At 44.0% G+C, this 24,118-nt stretch overlaps 1 protein-coding gene across 1 annotated transcript in view; it reads right to left on the reverse strand.

Moving 5' to 3' along the window:
- Positions 1-24,118, reverse strand: part of SAMM50 (SAMM50 sorting and assembly machinery component) — a 252,099-nt gene that overhangs the window by 71,811 nt on the left and 156,170 nt on the right. Inside the window, exons 10-12 of the mRNA XM_085652463.1 lie at positions 20,062-20,148; positions 4,867-4,937; positions 17-84 (exon numbers count right to left, since the gene is read on the reverse strand). Of these exons, the coding sequence (XP_085508589.1) occupies positions 17-84; positions 4,867-4,937; positions 20,062-20,148 (226 nt within the window). The remainder of the gene's footprint in view (positions 1-16; positions 85-4,866; positions 4,938-20,061; positions 20,149-24,118) is intronic.

Raw genomic sequence — 24,118 nt, forward strand, 5'->3', positions numbered from 1 at the left:
AGAAAAGAAAGCAGACCTTCACTTTGGGGCCCTATGCTGTACATGCTAAATCCACGCACACTGGTTGGTCCTCCAAGGTAAAATCTAGAGAACAAAGGGAGACATAAACATATATTTGACATAGAGAATAAAGAGTTTGATAAAAACAATTATATTTCCCTACAGAATGAGATTTGTTATCTGAATTTGGCTCCTGCTTCTGAGGCCATTCAAACTTGGGGAGTGTGCCCATGCTTTTAATCACAAACAGGGTTATTACTAAGATTTCACACACAGTTGGGGGTTGAACTGTTGCTTAGTTTCACAACTAGTGTTCTGGTGCCACTAATGGTTTTCATCAAAGGCTGATGGTATTGCCAAGTTTCCCACAAAAGGTAGAATTAGACTGCTGCTTACGGTTCATGCAGGCAAGGCTGAAGATGATGAATAAGTAAAACTTCACACTGATTTTTGAGGGGTTTGCAAAGGTTTCAATTGATATTGATTATCACCAGGGCTAGGATGGTGGGGTGGTGATGCAAAATTTTAATTTACATTGTAGGTTAAAATAGGCTGCTAACACTTCTGACACAATAAAAAATTGTGTAGCTAAGATTTCACTAAGAGTCTGAGTTAGAAGTACTGCTACGGTTCGAGTCAGTGTTTTGGGTGCTACCAATGAAGGGTGGGAAGGAGATGCTAACTACTCTGTTGCCACTTTAATATGTGCTGCAACACACTCAGACCCTTAGTGACCCAGAACTTTCTTCTTCCCAATATTGCTTGAGCCTGAATAACCTCCAACCGCCATCCATCTCAGCCTCAGACACACTGAGCTGTCCATCAATTGTTGTTTTTGCATTTGTCACCCCGAGTGGGAAGGGTATGCTCAGACGTGAGTCCCTTGCTCTCCATGCCACTGGAATCAGGCTATCCTGGCTGACGAGGGCTGAAAGCCCGAAACCGGTCCTAGGATGCTTGTTTCCAGTCCAGAGAGGACCTGGCTTGGCAGTTCGGGCTGGACTGTTCCCATGGGGAACAGGGTCAAGACTGATTTGCATATGGCTGGGTTCAAACTGGAATGGCATGGTGAGCAAAAAAACGATGGATTTAGGCCCAGATCTCTGTACTGGGGTGAATGTATGACATTGTTCTGCATTCTGTCCATCAATTGTTGTTTTTGCATTTGTCACCCCGAGTGGGAAGGGTATGCTCAGACGTGAGTCCCTTGCTCTCCATGCCACTGGAATCAGGCTATCCTGGCTGACGAGGGCTGAAAGCCCGAAACCGGTCCTAGGATGCTTGTTTCCAGTCCAGAGAGGACCTGGCTTGGCAGTTCGGGCTGGACTGTTCCCATGGGGAACAGGGTCAAGACTGATTTGCATATGGCTGGGTTCAAACTGGAATGGCATGGTGAGCAAAAAAACGATAGATTTAGGCCCAGATCTCTGTACTGGGGTGAATGTATGACATTGTTCTGCATTCTGTCCATCAATTGTTGTTTTTGCATTTGTCACCCCGAGTGGGAAGGGTATGCTCAGACGTGAGTCCCTTGCTCTCCATGCCACTGGAATCAGGCTATCCTGGCTGACGAGGGCTGAAAGCCCGAAACCGGTCCTAGGATGCTTGTTTCCAGTCCAGAGAGGACCTGGCTTGGCAGTTCGGGCTGGACTGTTCCCATGGGGAACAGGGTCAAGACTGATTTGCATATGGCTGGGTTCAAACTGGAATGGCACGGTGAGCAAAAAAACGATGGATTTAGGCCCAGATCTCTGTACTGGGGTGAATGTATGACATTGTTCTGCATTCTGTCCATCAATTGTTGTTTTTGCATTTGTCACCCCGAGTGGGAAGGGTATGCTCAGACGTGAGTCCCTTGCTCTCCATGCCACTGGAATCAGGCTATCCTGGCTGACGAGGGCTGAAAGCCCGAAACCGGTCCTAGGATGCTTGTTTCCAGTCCAGAGAGGACCTGGCTTGGCAGTTCGGGCTGGACTGTTCCCATGGGGAACAGGGTCAAGACTGATTTGCATATGGCTGGGTTCAAACTGGAATGGCATGGTGAGCAAAAAAACGATGGATTTAGGCCCAGATCTCTGTACTGGGGTGAATGTATGACATTGTTCTGCATTCTGTCCATCAATTGTTGTTTTTGCATCAGACACACTGAGTGGCACATACAGTGGCAGCTACATAGAGTTCTAGCATAGTCAAGTCTGCAACTTTAGTTTTTCATGACAGACTGAGAGGATAGAAATATGGGATCAAAAGATGGAAAATGTTTTCCAAGCAGAGTGTAATGTAGGTGCTGTCTCTAATGTCAAAGGCAGATCCTGAAACAACATCTTTTCCACAAAGCCTTTGTAGTGCATTCTTTCTCCTCTGCCAGTAGTCTACGTTTTAGTCACTTGACCGTAACATAATCTTCAAGGAAGGAATCTGTGTGATAGTGAATGTTATTCTTCAGAGCAACATTCCAGACGACTGAGCTATTACATGGCCCATCTGTTACCTTGCCCTACAACCACACTGCCGACCAACCACTACATCCAGGGGCCACTACAGGAACCTAAGTGAATAAAATAATTTATTTGGGGGTCTGGGTTATTAACAAAAATCAAATTACATTTGATGAATTAACTTTGGATTGTCAAGTATGTTTAAGGAAAATACATTATTTAATATATATAATACAAGAAAGTAAAAAAGGGCATTTGGAGGAGCGGGGGAATATTTACATATATTAAAACATTAAACCAAATAAAATTTGAATTAAAGATATTTGGGACAAGCGTAATTAAAATAAATATAATTATTTATAGAAATGATTGTACTTCAAAAACAACAATTAAAAATATATACAATAAATTACATTAGACCCCACCACATTATTGCTCTGTATGTAACAACCAATATAATCATACTTCCGATTTGCCAGACACTGATGGTACCCACAGAACTATACTGAATACCATGGTGGCTAAACGTATTAGTTTTGGGTACCAGGGAGTCCTTTTTATGTACAGAAAATACCTTCAGCGGAGGCCGTGGTCCACAGCCAAAGGCTACCAGGTACTCACCCTCCTCATGACTTCTTCCTGTTTAGTGTGGAATCTAGTTATCCCAGAAGGCTCCATTCTGACCACTTCAACATGCTAGAAAGCCTCTCTCCGCATGCAGAGCTCCCTAGCCCAACCCAAAGGTGTGGCTACCAAGGGATTACAAGCCCCTGAAAAAACGGTTTGATAACTGGCTTCCACTCTCTGCCACTAGTGCTAGCCTATCTACCTAAACAATAGAGCAGCTCCTCTCCCCAGTGTATGCCATTTGCCCTTCAAAGGGGAACTGACCTTACTTGGCTTACTGCCAAGGAGAGGTAACATCTCCCCCCACATAAGCTTCTATTGTTCCCTTTTCTGGTTATTTACATGTCTCCCCAGGAGGGCAAGAATCTGTCTCAGGGACAGACCCCATGTGCAACCGTGAATGGGGAAAGAGACTTTGGGCCACAAAGTGGCAACTTTGTAAAATTTAAACACTGCAACAAGCTACATTAATTTTCAACTTGAGCATCAAGTTGTGCTCAATGTAACGAGCTATGTGATGCCTTACAGTACAGACTTTAGGAGTTCCAGTCAGAAGATAGCAGAGCTGAAGTGTTGGAACGTGTAAAAGTGCATGTTCCACTTTCTAATATACAGCACCCTGCCTTAGGGCTCGACAGAACTACCTTAGGGGTTGACCTATATAAATAAAGAATGGAAGACTGGGCTTTGTCATTGTTTTAAATGGCAAAGTCGAGTTAGTAGTTTAAAACTACTCTTCCAGTCTGCAGTGGCAGACTGGAAGCCATGTTTTACCATTGTAATATCATGGGATGCACACCCAGTGATGGAATCCCTGGGGTGACCCTCTGACTTACAGGCCCTGGTACCATATACTAGGGACCTGAAACATACATATCTTAAGGTAAGGGCACTGGCACTCAGGTCCGGTCACATTTGAAACCGGTCCTAGGATGCTTGTTTCCAGTCAAGGGAGGACCCGGCCTGGCAGTTCGGGCTGGACTGTTCCCATTGAGCACAGGGTCAAGACTGGTTTGCATTGGATGGGTTCAAACTGGCATGGTGAGCATGGTGAGCAAACAAACAATGGATTTTGGCCCAGATCACTCTCCTGGGGTGAATGTTTGACATTGTTCTGCATTCTGTCCATTAATTGTTGTTTTTACATTTGAAAAACCAGCAGCATCTGTCCAAAACATAGGGGATAACCATACCAAAAGAGACACTTCCTTAATAGTAATGATAAATCAATAAGAAGGAGAACCACAATTCTAACATTAATAACTACACTTCTACAGTGCCCTCTACCATTTGTACTTAAGTAATGTCACAAGTGTTAATACCCAACTAAACGATTCTCATTTTATTGACTTTGAAAGCATGAAAAGCTGAGTGAACTTTGCGACATTCAAACCTGTGACAGTAAGTTTACACACAAACCTCTACAATGTGTGCATTAGTCTACAGAGCTGTTTTATCTGCTGTGATATCTTCTCCTCACATAGGGCATATGAAGATGAAGCATTATCAAAACATTCTTTGTATCCTCAATACCTAATTCACTATCAATGAGCCTAAAATTCTTTATTTAATGTATGGGGTAAATAAATTAAAACAGCCATCTTTAAACTATCAGTTTTATCCTAGTCATGTAGGTAGAACACCAAGAATCAGCAAGAAAAGTGGGGAACAAATTCTAGTTTTTTAAAACAAACACTTTTGGCAAGCTATTAGATAGAAAGGAACCACAGTCTTACATTATTTCTGTTGTCAGTCATTAATCTGACAATGAATAAGAGTGGGATTTTTTTTATCATCTTACCTGTCAGCAATACTTGACGTCTTGCCCCCAAAAGGCATCAATATCCCACCCCATAATGAGGCTGAGAGAACCTAAAAAATTAAAAACAATTGATTATACACTAGTACAGGTGTGACTTAGGGCTGGGATTAGAGTCTGGCTGGCAACTTCCAAGATGCACCTGATTAGCTGATGGCGTTCCTTCTTAGCAATGCTTCACCAGTATTCAATAAAGACAGTGTTTTTACCCATAATCAGTTTCTTAAATCATCCAGAAGTTCTTTTTTTTTGTTAAGCCAATAAACAGTCATAAATCATTACAAAGACTTAGACAAAACAATGCAAAAAAAAAGACAGGCCATGATATTCTGATCAACCTTGAGTTCCAACACAAGAGAAGTGAGGGAGCAAGATAACAAATGCATTAACAAAAATATGGCAAAAGCACACATGGAACGAGTAATAAAGGAAAGAAAACCAAAATAAATACTAATGCTTCTGTATGAATATTATACATTCGTAGTCACTCATATCATCGTGCCCTAAAATGCCATATTTACAAATGTGCATATATGCATTTTCTCATTAATACAGAGAGCAAAAGAAGCACAGATATGACAGAGCGGACTCTAGTCATAAACCGCAGGACAACACAGAGAAATTCTTAAGATGTCGTAGGAGCTAGGTGATCAGCTAGTGATCCCCATAACGGAATACCCAATCTCCGTTTCTGGTGCCATTTAAGGGCATATAAACTATGTTCCAGGTTTCATATCGTGATCACTCATACTGGTCAACATAATACCCAAATATTACTTGGCGATTTCAATCTCCACTGGAACGACCCTAACGACCCGGCAGTAAATAGCCTCAAAACATTCCTTTCCGTCCTTGACCTCACCCAAATCTTCAATTGCCCCACACATGTCAAAGGTTCAACCCTTGACTTGGTTATTGCCAACCCAGAAGCTATCCAGCTTAGCACAATCCTCCCATGTGATTGGTCCGATCATCATGCCATCACCTTCTTCATCAAGGAAGCAGTTAAACTATGCTCAGTACAACCTTCAAGACCTAAAATATGCAAGAGGAATCTAAAAAAAAAACCCTAACAGACCTATCCACATCCGCCAGTGTCAACCTCCTGCTCCCCCCGGGAAGACCTAACTGATGTTCAAGCTTTGACACAACACTACTTTAACTCCATGTCCTCTATTTTAGATACAACCGCGCCTCTACAACTGTAGAGGATCTCCACTACAGATTCTAAACCTTGGTATGACGGCAGACTCAACGAGCAGAGACTAGCCCTTAGATTAGCCGAAAGGCGTTGGAGGTCTTCGCCTTCCACGAATCATCTCAATCTGCTCCGATCCACCAGAAACTTGTACTATAGAAAGATCAGACATTCAAAAGCAAACTTTTTTTTAAATCAGCTAGATCAAGCCAAGAACCGACCCAAAAATCTATTTGAACTAGTCAAAACTCAATCCAGTGGCTTAGCTCGCCCTTCCCAAGCTGGACAAGGTACACCACCCAGCTGCAAAGAATGTTCCTCCTTCTTCACGAAAAAAACGGAACTCCTGAAAACTGACCAACTTAAGGCCTCTTTAGCTCAGCCTGACACTCTGAAGGACTCGTCATCCCACATTCTAGCAACCCCAATCACCGGCTCATCTAAGCTCGCCCTAAAAAATAACGCCTCTTGGGCCACCTTCACAACCTATAGCGAAGCAGCAATTCTAAAAGCATTCCCGTCCTTGAACCCCTCCAACCACTTTTCAGACCCCCTTCCTGCAAACTACCTCAAAGATCTCATACCGGCGCTACTGCCACTTTGGACAAAGATTATCAATGCCTCCTTAATCCAAGGAAATATTCCAGAAATTCTCAAATCAGGACAAGTGTCCACCATCCTAAAATAAAACGACAGCTGACCCCACGGACCTAAATAACTACTGACCAATTTCCAACATCCCAACTCTGGCGAAACTCCTAGAAAAATGTGTTCTCAATCAGTTAGACAACCACATCACCAATTTCAACCTGCTCAATAAATTCCAATCTGGTTTGCGGGCAGAACATAGTACTGAATCAGCTATGACCCACATAGTAGATGACGCACTAAGAATCCTAGACCAGAACGAAACCTGCCTTCTTATCCTGCTTGACTTATCTTCGGCCTTTGACACCGTCAAACATGATAATCTTCTAGATCTCTTGCAATACAGAATGGGCTTATCGGGGTCAGTACTAAATTGGTTTACCTCTTTCCTCCTGAATAGATCCCAAAGGTTCAAGGTCAACCAATCTGTCCAAGACAGTCCCAGTCACATTAGGAGTCCCGCAGGGCTCCTCCCTCTCACTTACACTGTTTAACCTATTCATGGAGCCGCTCACTGAGATTCTCGACTCATCAAATATCCACTTTCACATGTACGCAGACGACACACAACTATACTTAAAGATAAATTCTCTGGATGACATCAAATCTCTCAATCTAACTTTACAAAATAGTCAGTCATGGTTGACTGAAAACCACCTCAAGCTAAACGCCCTCAAAACTGAATTCTTACTAATCACCCCACCTAATCAACCAGCCACCATACACAAATGGCTTAAACAACTTACAGCGTTCAACTGCCAACCTCTTATAATCGATTCAGCAAAATCTCTGGGAGTAACTCTGGACAGTAGCCTAAACATGCAAAAACACATGAGTGCCGCAGCAAAAGGAGCAAACTTCCAGATGAGCACTCTGAAAAAATTAAAACCCTTCCTCACAGTAAATGACTTCAAGCTGGCAGTCCAAGCTCTAGTAATTCCCAGACTAGAATATGGCAGTGCGACTCTCTGTGGACTCCTAGATCTACAACTGCCCCCCTAAGAGCATCACTCAACTCAGCGGCCAGGCTCTTCACAGGCTCCAAAAGAAATAGCCACATCTCCCCTGACTTCAAAGTGCTCAATTGGCTACCCTTCCAAGCAAGAGTTCAATTAAAAATCGCCTGCATGACGCATAAAGCCATACATCACAACACCCTGAGGTATCTGACCCAGAAACTGGAGCTTTCGTGTGGAAACAGATCATCCAGGAGCGCCAGCAACCTTCTTCTAAAGCCTCAAAGATTTGCCAAGAAGAAAACATATAACCGCGCTTTCTCTCGTATTGCTCCAAGGATTTGGAATGCACTACAACCAGAAACCAGACTCAACCCCTCAACTGCCTACTTAAAAAAAGAAGTCAAATCTCTTCTCATGTCAAAATTTACTTGAACGTTGAAGCGGACTCTTTGAACAACCAGCTGGAACATAAGACTATTTTGAAATACTATGTTTCTTTTGTACATTGTATCCTTTGTTTAACTACCTCACTTGTAAAGCGCTCTGATACCCGCAAGGGTCATGTTCGCGCTATATAAAACCTCCAAAATAAAATAAATAAATAAATAAATAAAATATAGCATGAAGCCTTCCTCTCCACATTTCAAAAGTTGGGGGTTCTTTTTGCCGCCAGAGTGAAGCTATACACAATCTAGCCACAGCTACAGCGATGAATATTAAATATCTGGATGCCGACACCTCTTGCGCTGCCATTGCATCCTCCAATACTCTCAAAAGCATGACTTTGGGAATAACAACAATCTGTGCCCCTATAACCTCTGTCAGCAAGACCTTGATCCTAGTTATCAACTGTCTCAGCTCTGGACATGCATAAAACATGTGCAGACTATCAGCCGGTCCAATCCCGCACAGTGGAAATTTTCCCCTCATTTGTCCCTCCCCATCTTGCAATTTTGGCTGGAGTATAATATAGTTAAACATAGTTTTATAGTGTTATGCTTGAAGGCTAGACGATATCAAAAGCTTGTCTGCTAATGCTATGGATTTGTGTAAGATATTCCTGCCCTGGGATAGCCTGGTATTCCATTTTATATTTTGCACCTCCAGACCGTCACTTTTGTACTTCGATATGTAGCCCCAATCCCACCACGCCTCCTAATTATCTCTAACAGATTGCTTTTTTGGGCAAGACACTCTACGTCCACTTTTCTAATCTCCTTAGGGAGATCATATTTGGACATTAATGAAGAATAAATTTTAACACCGCTGTTATCCACTAAATCTCCCAAGGTCAAGACACCATTCCGTCTCCATCTACTCATCGTGATGTCAGAAAAGATAGAAACAGGGAGTGCTGACGATGTGGCGGGCGTGTAGAAGTTAAGTTTACCAATCTGCAAGTGCCGCCGAACCTGAAGCCATACCTTATGGGCATCCTGGAGCACTTTAAAGTGTTTTTTTTGTAATAGCTGGGCTCAAGATTTTGAAAAAAGCTCCTCTCCGAATTGGGGCCCAACAGCAATTGAAAAATGTGCAGGGACTCCTCTACCTTAACCTCTGCTTCCCCCACCAGCATAATACCCATATGCTGAAGAAAACATGCCCAGTAATTAAACAGAAAATTAGGCAAGGCCCAGCCCCCTCTGGATCGTGGCAGAGTCATATATTTCATTGTGCGGCGAGCTTTTCCTTGAGCCCATATAAAACTACAGCAAATAGATTGAAGCTTCTGTAGTGGTTTCCCGGTGAGTTCCAGGGGGACCGATCTAAAATAATACAGAACCTTTGGTAGAATATTCATCTTTATAGCGTTACATCTGCCCACCATTGACAAATGTAGACCTTCCATTCTGTCTAAGTCCCTTTTGATTTTATGCACCATCGGGTCCCAATTAGACAGCACCATTTTGTCCAGACACGCATTAATACGAACTAAAGAATGCTTGATCTGTACAGACTACTTGTGTCTTGGCTATGTTGAGCTTGTAGCCAGAGCTTTTCCCGAATAGGAGTGCTAATTGCTCAATCTCATCCAAGACCTTAGCTGGGTCCGGCGAGACTATTGCAATGTCATCCGCATATGTTAGTATGCAAGCCTGATCCTGCTCAGACCTCGCCGGTGGTGAGTTTAACCTACTCTCCAATAAATTCAGAAAGGGGTTGTTATAAAGGGCGAAGAGTAAGGGGGAGCAAGGGCAGCCTTGTCGGGTGCCCCTTGATATTGACACAAGATCTGATTCAAGCCCTTGCGACCATATTCGAGCCACGGGAGATCTATACATCACTCTGACTGCTTGAATAAAGCCAGGCCCAATACATTGCCAACGCATGGTTGCCCATAAAAACCCCCAAGAGACACGGTCAAACGTCTTCTCTGCAGAAAGTAGTACTACTCCGCATGGAGCTCTTTGCACACTAGCAGAGTCCAGCACTACCCTGCTAATGTGGTTGACCGTGCCTCTTCCTGGGATGAATCCATGCTGGTGGGTAGAGACCAAGGAAGCTATTACTCGGGAGAGTCGAATAGCCAAGATTTTTGCAAAAACATTGCCATCAAAATTCAAGAGTGAAATGGGTCTATATGACTCTGGTAACGTAGCGGATTTGTCTTTTATTTTTAAAGATAACAATACTGCCAATATCCCACAATGCATGAACATTCCCTTTCTGTGCTTCTCATTAGCATGTCTGTTTGTATCTCCGCTAGAAATTTTTTATAAAATTCAAGTGGAATTTTATCCGGTCCAGCCGCCTTCCCTGCTGCTAGACAGCCAACAGCCTCCACTAGCAATAGGCTCATCCAAATATCTCTGATCGTCAGAGCTTAACATCCTCCTGTAAGGATCTTTGTAAAATCCTTCAAATTTGTCTTTGCCATTATGCTCCTCTGAATACAGCTCCTCATAAAAGGTCCTAAAAACCTCAATAATCTCCGCTGGTGTTTCTACAAGTCTCCCACTTGAATCTTCAATGGCTACAATTGTGTCTTGAACCTCTTTACATCTAATCTTCTTAGCCAGACATCTACCTGTTGCCTCCCTGTACTCGTAACACTCCCTCCTAAAAAGATGAAACTTCTTAGCAATATCCTTGGCCCACTCCCCATTTATCCTAGCCTTGCAGCGAGCCACCTCAGTCTGTGGCTGAGTAATGTCTGCTTTACTCTGCAGGGCATGTATCAAAGTATATTCAGCTTGCTGAAGATCATCATATAACCCCTGCATAAACTGTTTTTGTTGCTTTTGGGCATGCAGTCCGAAACGCAGGATTTCCCCCCTAGGCCCCGCCTTTAAAGCATCCCATACTATGCCACATTTCATGGAGTTACGCTTAATGTAACCTAGCCATCTTTTGATGTGGGCAGGTATAATGTGTGTACCCTGGATCCGTGCCTTTTAACCTATACCAAACATTGTCTATGCTATCCTCAAAGAGAAGCTGCTGTAAGACTTTGTACACCCTTGGTTTCCGACCTAGATATTTGCCCCCAGTTGTACCCCAGGTAACTTCACCCAGCTGAATATTAAAGTTCCCACACAATATCAATGGGGAGGCCCAAGAAGCCAGCTCGGTATTTAAAACTCTAGAGTCTGTATTTCATCATGATTGGATCCATATACTGAGCATATTGTAAGCTTCTTATTAGCGACCAAGCATTCCAAATTTGCCCAGCGACCTTATTTATCTTCAAGACTTCTAACAACCCTTAAGATATTAGTCCTGGCAAGGATAGCCACCCCTCTTGTACTTGTTCCTTGTGAAGTGCATACTAAAAGCTTATATCCAAGCTCCCCTAACACTTTGCGTTTACTCCAGGGAACATTAGTCTCTTGAAGACAAACCACATCAGGGGACATAGATCTAATTTCCTGTGCGACTCTTTGCCGCTTGACTCTGTCATGAAGACCGCGTACATTAAATGAACAAATAGACAAAACATTCATCATTAACCTGTTTTAAGACTGGATTGACAGCTCCCTTTCTCCCAAAAAATCAGCTCCTTTCCTCTTATATATTTTAACACGTTTATTGGCTTGTTATCACTTTTCACACCCCGTGCCTCTGCGGCAGTTCCCCCCCCCTCCCAGAATCCCCCTCCTCACCCACCCCAGCGCCTCCTCTGCCAGCGGAGAATACCCCTACCACCCCCAACAACGAGGCTACAAGACCCAAGTTCTAAAGTGATGGAGAGCCTTGCAACCTCCGCCGATAGCTCACCCTCTCCTCCCAGTTTAGCCAATCCCAACACACCATAAAGAAAACAGATTTCAGAGCACAGCACAGTTTAAGAACCAGCAAGCTATTGTTAAATACGTGCATTTGCCACCAATCTCCACAGACAGTGCTAGGATGAGATTTTTTTTTTTATATCTACTTCTGCCCCCTTTCTTAAGATGCAATATCATGCAGAAACTCCTTAGCTGTGGCTTCAGATGTAAAAAAACGGCGTCTTATCCTTAGATATTAATGCCTGCACTCCTTTAGCCAGAAACAAATTTATTAGCTGCCTCAACTGCCATCTTTTTTCCATTGTCGTGTGACAGTAATCAGGGCGCACAAAAAACTCAAACCCGTCTCCCTTTCTCTTCCTATCAGGTCTAGCCAAATCATATAGAGCCTGCCTTGATAAGAAGTTAGAGAGACATATCAATATAGCTCTGGGTTGTAAATCAGAGCGGTTAGACGTTGTACGATTGCTCAACCGATAAGGAAAGCGGTGCGCTCGTTGCACCTCAATTTCCTTTGACCATTGTGTCAGTTCTGGGAAAGCTTCCGTGAACAGTCCCACAACGAACTTCTGCGGATCGGTGCCTTCCAGACCTTCAGGTACCCCAAGAATTCTCAAGTTATTACGCAGGAGCCGATTTTCCATGTCCTCTAACTTCCAGGCAATATCGCTCTTCTGCCCAGTCAAAGCGTCTGTAGCCACCTTCTGGCTGATCATTTCATCTTCAAGGGTAGAAATCCTATTCTCTGCTTCGGACATCCTCTCTGCAAACTCCAAACAGAACTTTGCCACTCGACGAAGTGAATTTTACAATTTTCGACAAGAGTCATGTGTTTTCTGGCTCTCAGCCCAGGTTTTATCCCCGAGTCACATAATTGACTCATAAATAATGGCTAGGGAGATGTCTTCCTGATGCTTAGGTACGTTAGGCTGACCGGGTCTCATTGACCTCCCCCCCTGCCCCCCCCCCCCTCCCCCCCGAGGCCATGTCTATGCCCGCTGAGGTGGGAAGCACCTGATTCTGGGCTGGTACAATAGTGAAATCCGTTGAATATCTAGGTGAGGATATTGGTAACTTCTTCTGTACAGTGCCAAGGGTAGGTAGCACAGTCGGAGCCCCCGGTGTCTCCCGTTCCTGATGAGTACTGCTAGCCTCACTCCATTGATCATTAGGCGAGCCTGAGGGAACATCCGAAAGCTGCAGTGATTCATCTCCTGATGAACTGGAGCGATCAGACATTGAACAAAAATAATCTCCTGCATCAGTCTGTAGCACTTCCGCCACATCTATTAAATGAAGCTGACTCCCATCCACTTTAGTAAGCGTGTTTTCTATCTCTGCCATAGCCTCTAAAGTATTTTTATCCAAGGCACCCCCTGTTATCTGCACTTAGGGACCCAGTCCCCCCATCACATACGCTACAGACTCACATCGGGATCTTGCCTGCCCATCCTGGGTTAACACAGCCTCAGCCTTGTCCCTAGAGCCGGAGTCCCCTTGCTGCCCAGGGCTCACCTCATGTGTCCATGCCGTTAGGGTGCTCTCCTCCATCGGGCCCTCAAACTGTTTGGAAGTCTTTCCCTTTTTTACCGTAAGAAAGATTGCAGGGGTGGTTTCCTTCCCTGAAGTCAGCATGCGACTGTTTCCTGGTCCAGTATTTGCAGCCGCTCCCTGTCATCGTTTGTTTTGGGTGTTTTCCAGGAGTTTCAGGGAGGCAGCACTTTCACCGGCCGTGCATAACTTCGCTGCTCGGGCATTCCTTGGGGGCATGCTCGCCCCAACCGCACAGGCCAGCCCTACGACACAGGGTGACAGAATCCACCAGGGGGCACCACGACAATCTAGCGCACAGGAGTACGGCTCGGAGACCACGAACCATCAGCCACTGAAATGTGAGTAGGTTCCACAGCATCACGCTTTTAATATCGAGGTGCAGCCGATTTTCATCTATTTTTAGCACCAATTACCCCTCGTTGTCATGCTGGTATGCTGCTGGTAGAAGGGGGGGGTGAGCTATCGGTAGCGAGAGCTCACTCTGCCGAACGCGGGCCGGCCATCTTGCCTCCTGATCCGATCATCAAGAAGTTCACTGAAATGATAATTGATAATACTTCAATTGTAGGCCTGAAGGGCTCACATGTATCTACTTTAAGCAAAGTTCAAAACATACTATTATGGTGAGAGGGATAATTTATTTGCTACTGCCAGATTCTCAGAGGGCTTTTACAATTTGATAGCTCTAGGGCCTCATTACGAGTTTGGCAGTCCTGTCAGACCACCACTGCTGCGCTCCCTGGAGGACCGCCAATCCTATGGTGCACCCACCCACCAGATTCCTAGTTGAATCCAGAGTGGGCGGGTGGTACGGAGGCGGTGTCACAGCAGCGGCTGTCAGGCTCATAGGAGAGCCAAACAAGCAGACCGCCGCCGTGACTGCGCCTACAGCACGTTCTGGCATGGCGTGGCATGCACCATGTCGTGCATGCCACACAGTGCAGGGACAAAGGTGCAAATATAGGGGGGCAAAATATAAAGGGGGCACAACATGTGCACACCCCCATGGGCAAATTCGCTAAGGGGCCCTGTCTGGGCCTCCTTACATGCATGAGCACCACTCTTATCATGGCGGCGTCACTGACGGTGCCAGCATCAGCACTGCCAGCATATTCCTGCCCCTTTCCACACTACCACTGCCACGGGATCCTGGCAGAGGCAGGGGTCCCCCCGCTACCCTCTGAATACGGCGGGCAGACCACCACTTCGAGTATGGCGGTCTCTGGACCGCCGTCCTCATTATAAGCCCCCAAGTCTTTTGAAGTTAAAAGTGCAGAAGGTCAATATGGCCTGTAAGGAAATGAATAGCTCACTGCTAGATTGTGATTTTGGTACCGAGCTATATGAGGACTGTAAACCATGGAAGGAATTTATAGGATATAAAATTCTTAACGTAGTGAAAAAATAGCTCCTTCCCATCTGCACCAAATTGCGAGTTACCACGTACTCTAAAAACACAGGTTCTGTACAATTGATCAACAATATGACCAAATCTCCCCTTGGGAAAGCACTGTGTTCCACATGTATACTTTGCACACGCTGTCAAAGCCCTCTATAGGCCAATCAAATATTAAAAAATCCTTCAATCAAACTAGTACCACAGCAATATAGAGAAGCTCCAAGCTTTTACAAACACTGTTTAGTTACAGATAGTTTCAATATTAGTATGCATAATAGTCTAGTAATCAAATCATCATCATACAGGTTAAAACATTGTTACACAATAACACATTCACAAATCAACGTAAAAAAACCAAAAAGTTTTCAAAAATGTAAATGAAAATGATATAAAATATATATCTATATATATGTATATATGTATATAAAAAGAGGGACACATAAGACAGCAAACAATTGTCTATTACAGTATTACCAATCTGTTTACAACATAATGCACGATACATGATGTGCTTCTAGAGTCTCCATCTATCATATCAAGATATTACAACAGATTTGGTAAATCAAATACATCAGCTTGTTTCAGTGGACTTCTATACAACTGAAACATCTCCCTATGTTAGATGATTTGCTGGAGGAGTACCAGGAATCCTGTGAAGAGGTCTTCAAAACATTTTGTGACTCAGTTTATGATTCAATTGACTTTTAACCATGACCAAAATGAAAACGTCAAGATTTTATTCTTTCAATGTTCCATGGTACACGTCACCGCCATCGGCTGGGGCCTGGAAACGGGGCCTTGACTTTTCTATGGGGTTGGAGCTACTTATTTTCCTAGCCCAGGGATGTCCCCAGAAAACCCGAAGATTTGAAAGCGGTGGGCTGATTATCGGGGTCTATATCTTGAACCAATTGCCTCTACGATACATAATGAAGATCTGCCATAATGACCAAATGTTGGGGATCTCTTCTGTGAACGAATATACATATATGCTTTCACTACGATTGACGACTCTGTACAACAAGTTGTATATGGACCTTGTGACATTGATGTTGTTAGTTGGCAATGTTTCTTTATGTTTAATTCATTGTATAGCATATTCCATACTGCAACTATTGTGTATCATAAATGTTGACATATTTACCATTGCAGAGATGTATACAAATGCTGCCCCAGTATCACCTGGGCAGGTCGAGTCGGTCAACGCTAAAAGTTGTTGTGAAAAAAAAGTTCCATGGTACACTACCACGCTTAAATCCATGAAACAAGCCAGTGGCAAGCCAGAAATTAAATGCAGAAAACACTAACAGCCAGTAGATCACCTGGAACATAGGAGGGCCATTTAGGTACATAAAAGCACCATAAAAGAGCAGAACAAAGCCTCCCGTAAACCTAGAAGCCTACTTCTCAGGCCCAGTGTTACCCTACTAGTGCTTTATCATCCTGCTTGTGGCAGGTGCTTAATCATTTTATAGAGAAAAATTAATAAAATCCCTCTTGGCATGGCCATATTTGATAAACACCTAGAGTTTTTGGATATTGTACCCCTTTACTGTGTGGATTGAGATGTGCAGTCTCTAAACCACTACTATAGCTCTCAAAATTTGACATTAAATGATTAAGTTCAAATCGATGCTTCATCTACAATCTTTAAAACCAAAAGCCTCAGATATGGGCGGTGATGGTGAATGCAATGTTAGGGTGTGCGGACATGCATAATTTTTATACCCTTAAAATTACCCGAAATGTCAGGAAATTATGCAAAATGCAGTTTGAAGTATCTCGACTGAAATCTGTGCTCTACGGTATATCTTGTGTTCAAAAGTCACTCGAGACACTGGACAAGTGCACTGTAAAAAAAAAAAATGCCTCTCCCATTACCTGCCTCCCATGAGACATTTTAGGCTCGACCCAGTACTCTACAGCAAAAGATTGTATGAAATTTTGCTATGCCGATATTTATGACGTTTCATGTAAAGTGTAACACCAAATTACATGAGCATAATGAAAAAATCTGGGCTTGGTCAGAAACCGTTTCAGAGGGCCACAAGCAAGTACGGGTTACTGGGCCCAACTGTGGGAGTCGAGGCCTTTTACTCCCAATGTGCCGATCCTTAGCTGTACATGGGCTGTGGAACGATCTGCACAGCATTCAACATTGTTCACTTCACGGTGGCCCTCTCCTGGCATACAGAGGTCACGACTTTATCCTGCATGTGGGCTGTGACCCGATCGGTGCAGCAGCTGTTTCCTCATACCTTGCAACAGGAATGAACTCCGCAGGATTCCCCACTGGACCTCGCTCCCTTCGACGGTCTCCTCTTCCTCAAAGGGCACACTGGTCTTGGCAAGCAGGCAGACGATAATGCTCCAGGCCAGGTGGTCTTGGATTCAATAGGTGATGTCCCCTCACCAAGCAAGGAGACTAGTAGGCCTTACCCACCCCGTCCTGACCACAGGCAGTCTTGCAGAGCTTCCCCTCCTCACACAGCCTGTCTGGCTGCTTGGAAGAAGGCAATCTATAGGCTCTCAAACTCCCCTTCTTATAGTCAAGTTCCAGACTCCAAATGTGATTTAGAGTCTGGGTCTTTGAAGTTTATGTTGGTGGTCTGCATCTTTTGAAGTGTCAACTCCTCTACACTCTTCCTCATCTTGAAAGAAGTCTGTCACAGCAGGAGTGACTCCAAAGCTGATAGCCCTACAACACTGCCCCTGGGAGTGATCAGAGCTCACACCTGGATATCAGTCATAATGATATGTGTTTCAAAAGGTTAGCCCAAAGCCATACTCTACGATTCTCTTATCAGCCCCATCTCCTTCCTGAGATGTTCCCAGGTCCCTTCCTTGTGATCTCTCACTGAATCAAAGAGCACCATTTGAGGTGCACTGGGGAAGCCTGGCTCTCTCCCTCATCAGGGTGTGCCCCACCCAGCTTACAGTAATGAAGCAATTCACACATCTGTCTGGGGGATTCCTTAACGTCCTCATGTTTCACCATGCAGGTCTGGTACTCCCAAAATGGCACCCAAAGCCCTCCATGTATTGTACCATTCACAGGCACGCATACACCCAATGCATGCATACAGCATATACACACTGCACAGCACTATATCATTTCTGTACCACTCATAGGCATGCATACATCCAGCACATGCATTTAATATGAACGCACTGCAGAACACTGTACCCTTCATGTACTGTACTGCTCAGAAGCAAACATGCATGCCTGCAGCAAATGCATTTAACATGCACGCACTACACTCTTCATGTATTGTACCACTCACAGGTACAGATACACCCAGCACATGCTTTGAAACCTGCACGCACTACAAAGCACTACATCCTTCATGTACTGTACTACTCACATTAACAAATGGTGTCCTGTACAGCTAGCCTCCTTTCCATAAACTAACATCTACATGGTGCGGTGAGGGGGTAACATTTGCTGGGCTCCCGGAGGGATAGCATTAAGTGGAACTTCAGTGTGGCTCTCACTCTGGGTCCCAGAGGGTCCTTCGGGCAGAATTAACAAACCAAAGAAGGAGCAGCTATAATTCTCCAGGCCATCTACAAAACAGAAGCAAGCCCATATACTGTGGTGAGATTGTTTTCTCCCTCCATCACTGAGAAGATGGCACCTGTGCATCGTCCAAAGTGAATGAAGAAACCGTGGCACACTGGGGAGGATAATGATAGTGCCTACTGATGGGGCATGAGCTGAGAGAGCGGAGGACTGGGGGGCGCCGTACATGCTGGAGAAGTTCCTGGGGAGCCAGGCCAGGGATATGGAGGCCCTTGGTTCCCGACCTGACATAGCAATGTGGTGAGGTTGAGGAAAAGAGAGCAGTGCTTGAGAGAGCGCAGATTGGCGACGGAGGGACCCTGATACACAGCCCTGTTATGCGATGGTTATCCATGTATCGATACTGGCTGGAGTTACCCTTGTAAATGTAAAAATGTGAATTTAATTGTGGTTGTTTAGAGAGCTATTGGAGTATAGTCTACTGATTGATATGCCTTCCAAGGTGCAGAAAGAGAGATATGCCAAAGATACAAAGGACTTCTTTGTCTCAAGCTCGGCAGAGACTGCTTTCCCATGATGATGGGCCATTATGCTACTACTCGAATGCAAGATGAGGCACTGATCATGGACTTATATAAGAACACAATGGAGATTCTAATAGATAGTGATCAAAAGGTCACAGTATTAGAGGGATACTCAGAGATGTACAGATGGGAGGGTCAACATGAGACAAAGTTTGGAAGCTTGGAACAGCAGGTTTTGGATACGACGTGCCAAGCTTTTGAAATAAGGAGTGCATTAGAAATCTTTGAGGACTTTAATGGCTAGGTTCTCAGCCATGGTTCATCTGGAATATGAGTAATTGGGTAATACAGTGAGGGCAAATGCTTAAGACTTCTGGATCTCTCTCAGGTGGAAAATCCTGAGCAATTAAGAGCCTGTTTGTCCGAACCATAGAGGTCGAGTTGGGGACACCATAGCAGTGAGAGGCTATCACTGAACTGGCCTTCAAAAACGGAGGACTCGCCTACAGAGCCAGCAAAGCACTGGTGTTCGCTGTCTTGAGCATATAAATCCAAAGTAGCAGGACAGAGGTGTGCAATTAACTAAGACCTGCTGATGGTTGGCTTTAAAGCACCATCATGGTACCCATCAAAGATTCATGTACATAGTTTAAAAAAAAAAAGCCTATGCCTTAACTGACCCCCGGGTGGTGAGAACCTTCTTGGCAAACAGGAAGGAAGGGACTGGCTGATGGGTATTGTCGAGGAATGGTTGTATGATGGTGTTGAGAGACTGTGTAGCTGCCCTAAGGTTCATGTTTTGTCACTGTTGATGTTTCACTTCCCCCTCCTCCCCAACCCCCATTCTCACCATATTTACTGACAAGTTTCCCTGTTGAATAAGAGCCTTATTGGGGGCTTATCTGTAGATGATGTGCTAGAATAGTGAAATGTGCATAAGTTAATAATGGGCTTTAGCCTAATATGTAGCAGTGTAAATCACTTTCTTATTATATTCTTTCCCAATAAAATGCTGCAAACTATTTACATTTGTGACTGCAACATTAGTACAAAAATCAACATACTGCTGGGTTATAACCAAGATCGCGAGGAAAACATCTTTGAATAGCCAATATAACAGAAGTCAGAAAAACAAAAACTTACTGAATCCCACACAAGTTGCTTGTTCAGCTGGAGCTCGAAGTCCTCTTTCAGAAAACTGACATCCCCACCTGTGAAACCAGCTAATTCCTACAAAACAAAATGAAACAGATTGCTAAAATGCTGCCAGCATAAGCAGATTGTCTGCAGTAATGTGTCATGCTAGGCCGATAAAACGGTAAATCCACAACACCCATCTGTCAATTAAGGCAACGATTGTGTCATTGAACCAAGTTGCCTACAGTAGGATACCTCATAGGTTAAGATTAAATACTAGGTAGGAGATGTCCCTGGATGCTTCCTCATTATAAAATGGACTCATCTAATGTTAAACAATACACTCCCCCAAGACCTTTTTTATAGAATTCCAAGCATGTCCAAGTTCTACATCTTCTTGCCAGGGACCAACAATGCAAAGTTGGGTGTTAGGAATATTTATATTGGAGAAGGGAACTAAATATCACTCGGACAATAAACCTGGATCCCATGCACCATCTCTCGGAGGTGCACATTCCAGTAACATTCTTCTGGACAGACTTGAGAATGTGATGCCCTTTTGGATTCTGGATACCAAGAGGCATTCAATTCCCACAGTGAAAATTAAGTTTATGGAGCTGGATTTACAGGATTAGTTGATCCTGCAGTCCATTTGAAATTGAAGTAGAACTATGGCGGTCAGGATAGGGAATAGCACATGTTGCTATCTTGAAGAATAAACAGGTGTTCTAAACGATTGTGTTAGAATCAGAGAGGCAAATGGTCAATCTGTAGGTAAGGAGAGTTTAAAAACTGATAAAGTTTGCAAACAGTACAATTTAATATTTTTGTGGAGAACACTCCTAAAATGGTGAGTTATGTATGCTAATATTGATATGAGCACACTTTGCCTCTTGTCTGGATGTGGAGTAACAGGTAGACTTAATGAAAATAAATACCAGAAGGAAGTTGTTTCTTATCTATCACAAATTGGCACCAGGACGACAACAATGAGTAGAAGCTAAAAAAAAAAAGCTGCTGGGATGGGAATATCCCTTGCATGGTAAACCTGTACACTTCAGTACCGGAGTGCTCGATTATACGTGAAATGGGTAGACTGACTTTTAGTTTTGGTAGTGGCATCACACTAATCTAGCATATGCGCAGAGCTCTGCCAAGCCCTGTCCCTGACAATACGAGGTCCAGGACCTGTCCTAAGACCTGGAGGGTTCACCAAGCGTGCTCTTATAGTAGACACTGGACTGCTGTCCCTCTCCTGGCTGTTGTACATAAAGTGGTGGTGACAGTGTATCGTGTTTTGAGTATCTTTAATGTGACCACATATTTTGATCTGCGTAAGTAAGAGTGGCCTACTGAACATTGTGTAAAGTTCTGGTGTTATGTGAAACCCAGAACCTTACGATGTGTGCGGTTGTATATACAGTGAGTATGACACACACATGGAAGTAGGACTCTAGTGAAAGTGTCCGTATTTAAGTCAGTGGGATTCATTTTGTATTCCCCTGCCAGTAGGATGGCACATAATGAAGGGTGAGGATAGCTTCCACAGCCATGTGGAAGTGTGTTACCTGCATTCCTGTGGCTGGAGGGTGGAAATACCGAAACTAAAGTAGGGAGAATGGAGACAGGGCTACATTTAGAAATTGCATGAAGACTTTGTTAGCAAGGGGCCACTGATTATTTCTTCCTAAGCACCAATATGTGGTAGATGGTAGACGTAGATTCTGTTGTTAAAGGAAAGGACTTTTCTAGGCCGGGCCTGCTTTTTCATCTTCGCAACTTACTGCTTCTGGAAGTCTGCTGACTGCCAAATGCACAAAACTCACTCTTCATTATACCCATGTTGTCAATGCTCCCACTTGGAACAAGCCCTAGTGCTACATGCTGTGAGAGAGGTCGCTTAACACAGCGGCTGAGTTTGGAGAACAGTCCGAGAAGGACACCTGAAAGAGAAACAACTCAAACTGGTTCTGGATCCACATCCCCTGCCTGGAAAATGTGAATAGAAGTGGGACCTAAACCACCCTACTTTCTTCCAGTCTCAAGTTCTTCTTATCTTAGGAGAGTAGTGCTTGTAGGGTACTCGAAAACCTGCTGTAAAACCAGGGCTGGTGTCGTTCGGGTAGCTAGTTTCGAAGAGGTGATGGGATATCACCTGAAGTCAACATTTTTGCTGGAGGAGCTGAGAGACTACCAGAAGACCCTAGAAGCCTATCTGCCTTTTGAGGGAGGGAATGATTGTGCCTGGCCCTGCAGGGAGTAGAGGCCCATGTCTTAACAGTGAAGGAAAACCCTGAGAAAGCAGGCGACCCCAAGAGAGTGTGCCAGAAGACCTGTGCTGTGAAAAGGATCCTCTGGCCTCTCTGCTCAATTCATGAAGTGAGCTGTATTAAGTTTGTGCCTTGAATATGTCACCTGGCTGCAGTCCACAGGTTTGATCATCTGGTGCTGCTGCTGCACAACAAAAGTCGTCATCACCGCCCAATAGAGAGCCCAATCTTCATAGGGTCTGCCACTTCCCCAAAGATATTAATTCTTGAATATTTTTCCTGGAGGCTGCAACTACCTCTACTAAATGCCTGCCTGCAGCCAACTAACAGGTCTGCCGCACTGACGCTGGATACTGCTGCAAAGAACCACTTCCCTAAATTCAACCAGTAAGGCTGTGCAACAGCTGTGCAACGAAGAGTCCACACTAGCAAAGATAAAATAGTGTGACTGCATCTGCCACAAGGCACCCAAGAACAAATTGCAGGTAAACTGCAGGACTTAGCCTGAACAGAGGGCCAAGACAAACTAAGGTATACAGGCAAATCTGACACATTCAGTGGAAACTATTGTTTGACGCGAAAGGAATGATAAATTGTTTAATGTGCTACATACTCAAAATACTGATAACATCTGAGCTAACTGAACCTCAGTCTCATCCTGACTAAACCCATAGAAGGATGGAGACAGTAATAGCAGGAATGTTGGACCTAGCAGGAAGGAAAAGATTTACTGGGAAGGGAAGGGAAGGAAAGGGTTTGTGGCACCTCACCGACAGAAGGCAGCATACTGCAACCCTGCATGTCGTCTTCATTGAACTCTACAGTATTTATTTTTGCTGTGAGAGTAAAAGTGTTTTCATTTTCATAAAGATAAGCAATGAGGAGGACATGACCTTATTGTGTTTGTTGGTCTGAAATCTTGCTCCCCTCCCCCCACAGAATCTCCATTAAAAACATGACTGTTCAAACGTGGAAAGAATTGTAGTTGGAAGAGCCATGGGAGGCTGGGCCCCATGGTAACAGTGTAAAACGACTGCAACCAGCATGGCTGAAGCCCTGAATCCCAGTAGCTCCAGTCTCCTTTCAAACAGGATGTGACAAAATTCAGATGACTTGCTGGACACATATTCATGCAAATGGTTGAACAAATACCATCACCTCCCTGTGGTCTCTGCAGGTCCACTAGCAAATGCAATAACACACATCCATCTCTTCAACAGGGAGAGCAACTGTTCTTGCACCGACAGGCAGGTGACTAACTACAAAAAAATAATCTGACAATAGTGTTTGTTCTGGTAAAGAGGAACAAAGTACACTTTTCTTAAGAATAATATAGCTGCTGCCCAGATAATTTACCTGCTTCAGCAGAAAATGTCATGAATTTGGGCAATTTCTGGGTACACAGTCAACTGTGAATAGTCCGAGAGCCGGGATTATATTCATAAATACCAAACACCTCTTGTTACACCCCTTCTTAAAGACTTCAGCATTTATGTCACCGCTAATCTCAGTCATTTGGTATCCATATTCTTAGAGCAAGCAATAAAGGAGATAAAAAAAACGTAAGCACTGGAATAGACTGCTGTTAAAAATGAATGGAAGGGTTATTTAAAATGCCAATGCTCCTAAAAATTACGTTGCTTAAGGTGATTTTCCTATATTGCGAAAAGACCTTACAGCAGAAAGTACACTTTTTATTTGTTCAATTTATCAGCTCACACAAAGGGATTACATAAGCATGCACAAGGCAGCAAACAGCCTTGCTGAAGAGAGCTCTAGAAATTCCTGTTTTG

Source organism: Triturus cristatus, chromosome 4_1 (assembly GCF_964204655.1).
Source record: "Triturus cristatus chromosome 4_1, aTriCri1.1, whole genome shotgun sequence".
NCBI classification, from domain to species: Eukaryota; Metazoa; Chordata; class Amphibia; order Caudata; family Salamandridae; genus Triturus; species Triturus cristatus.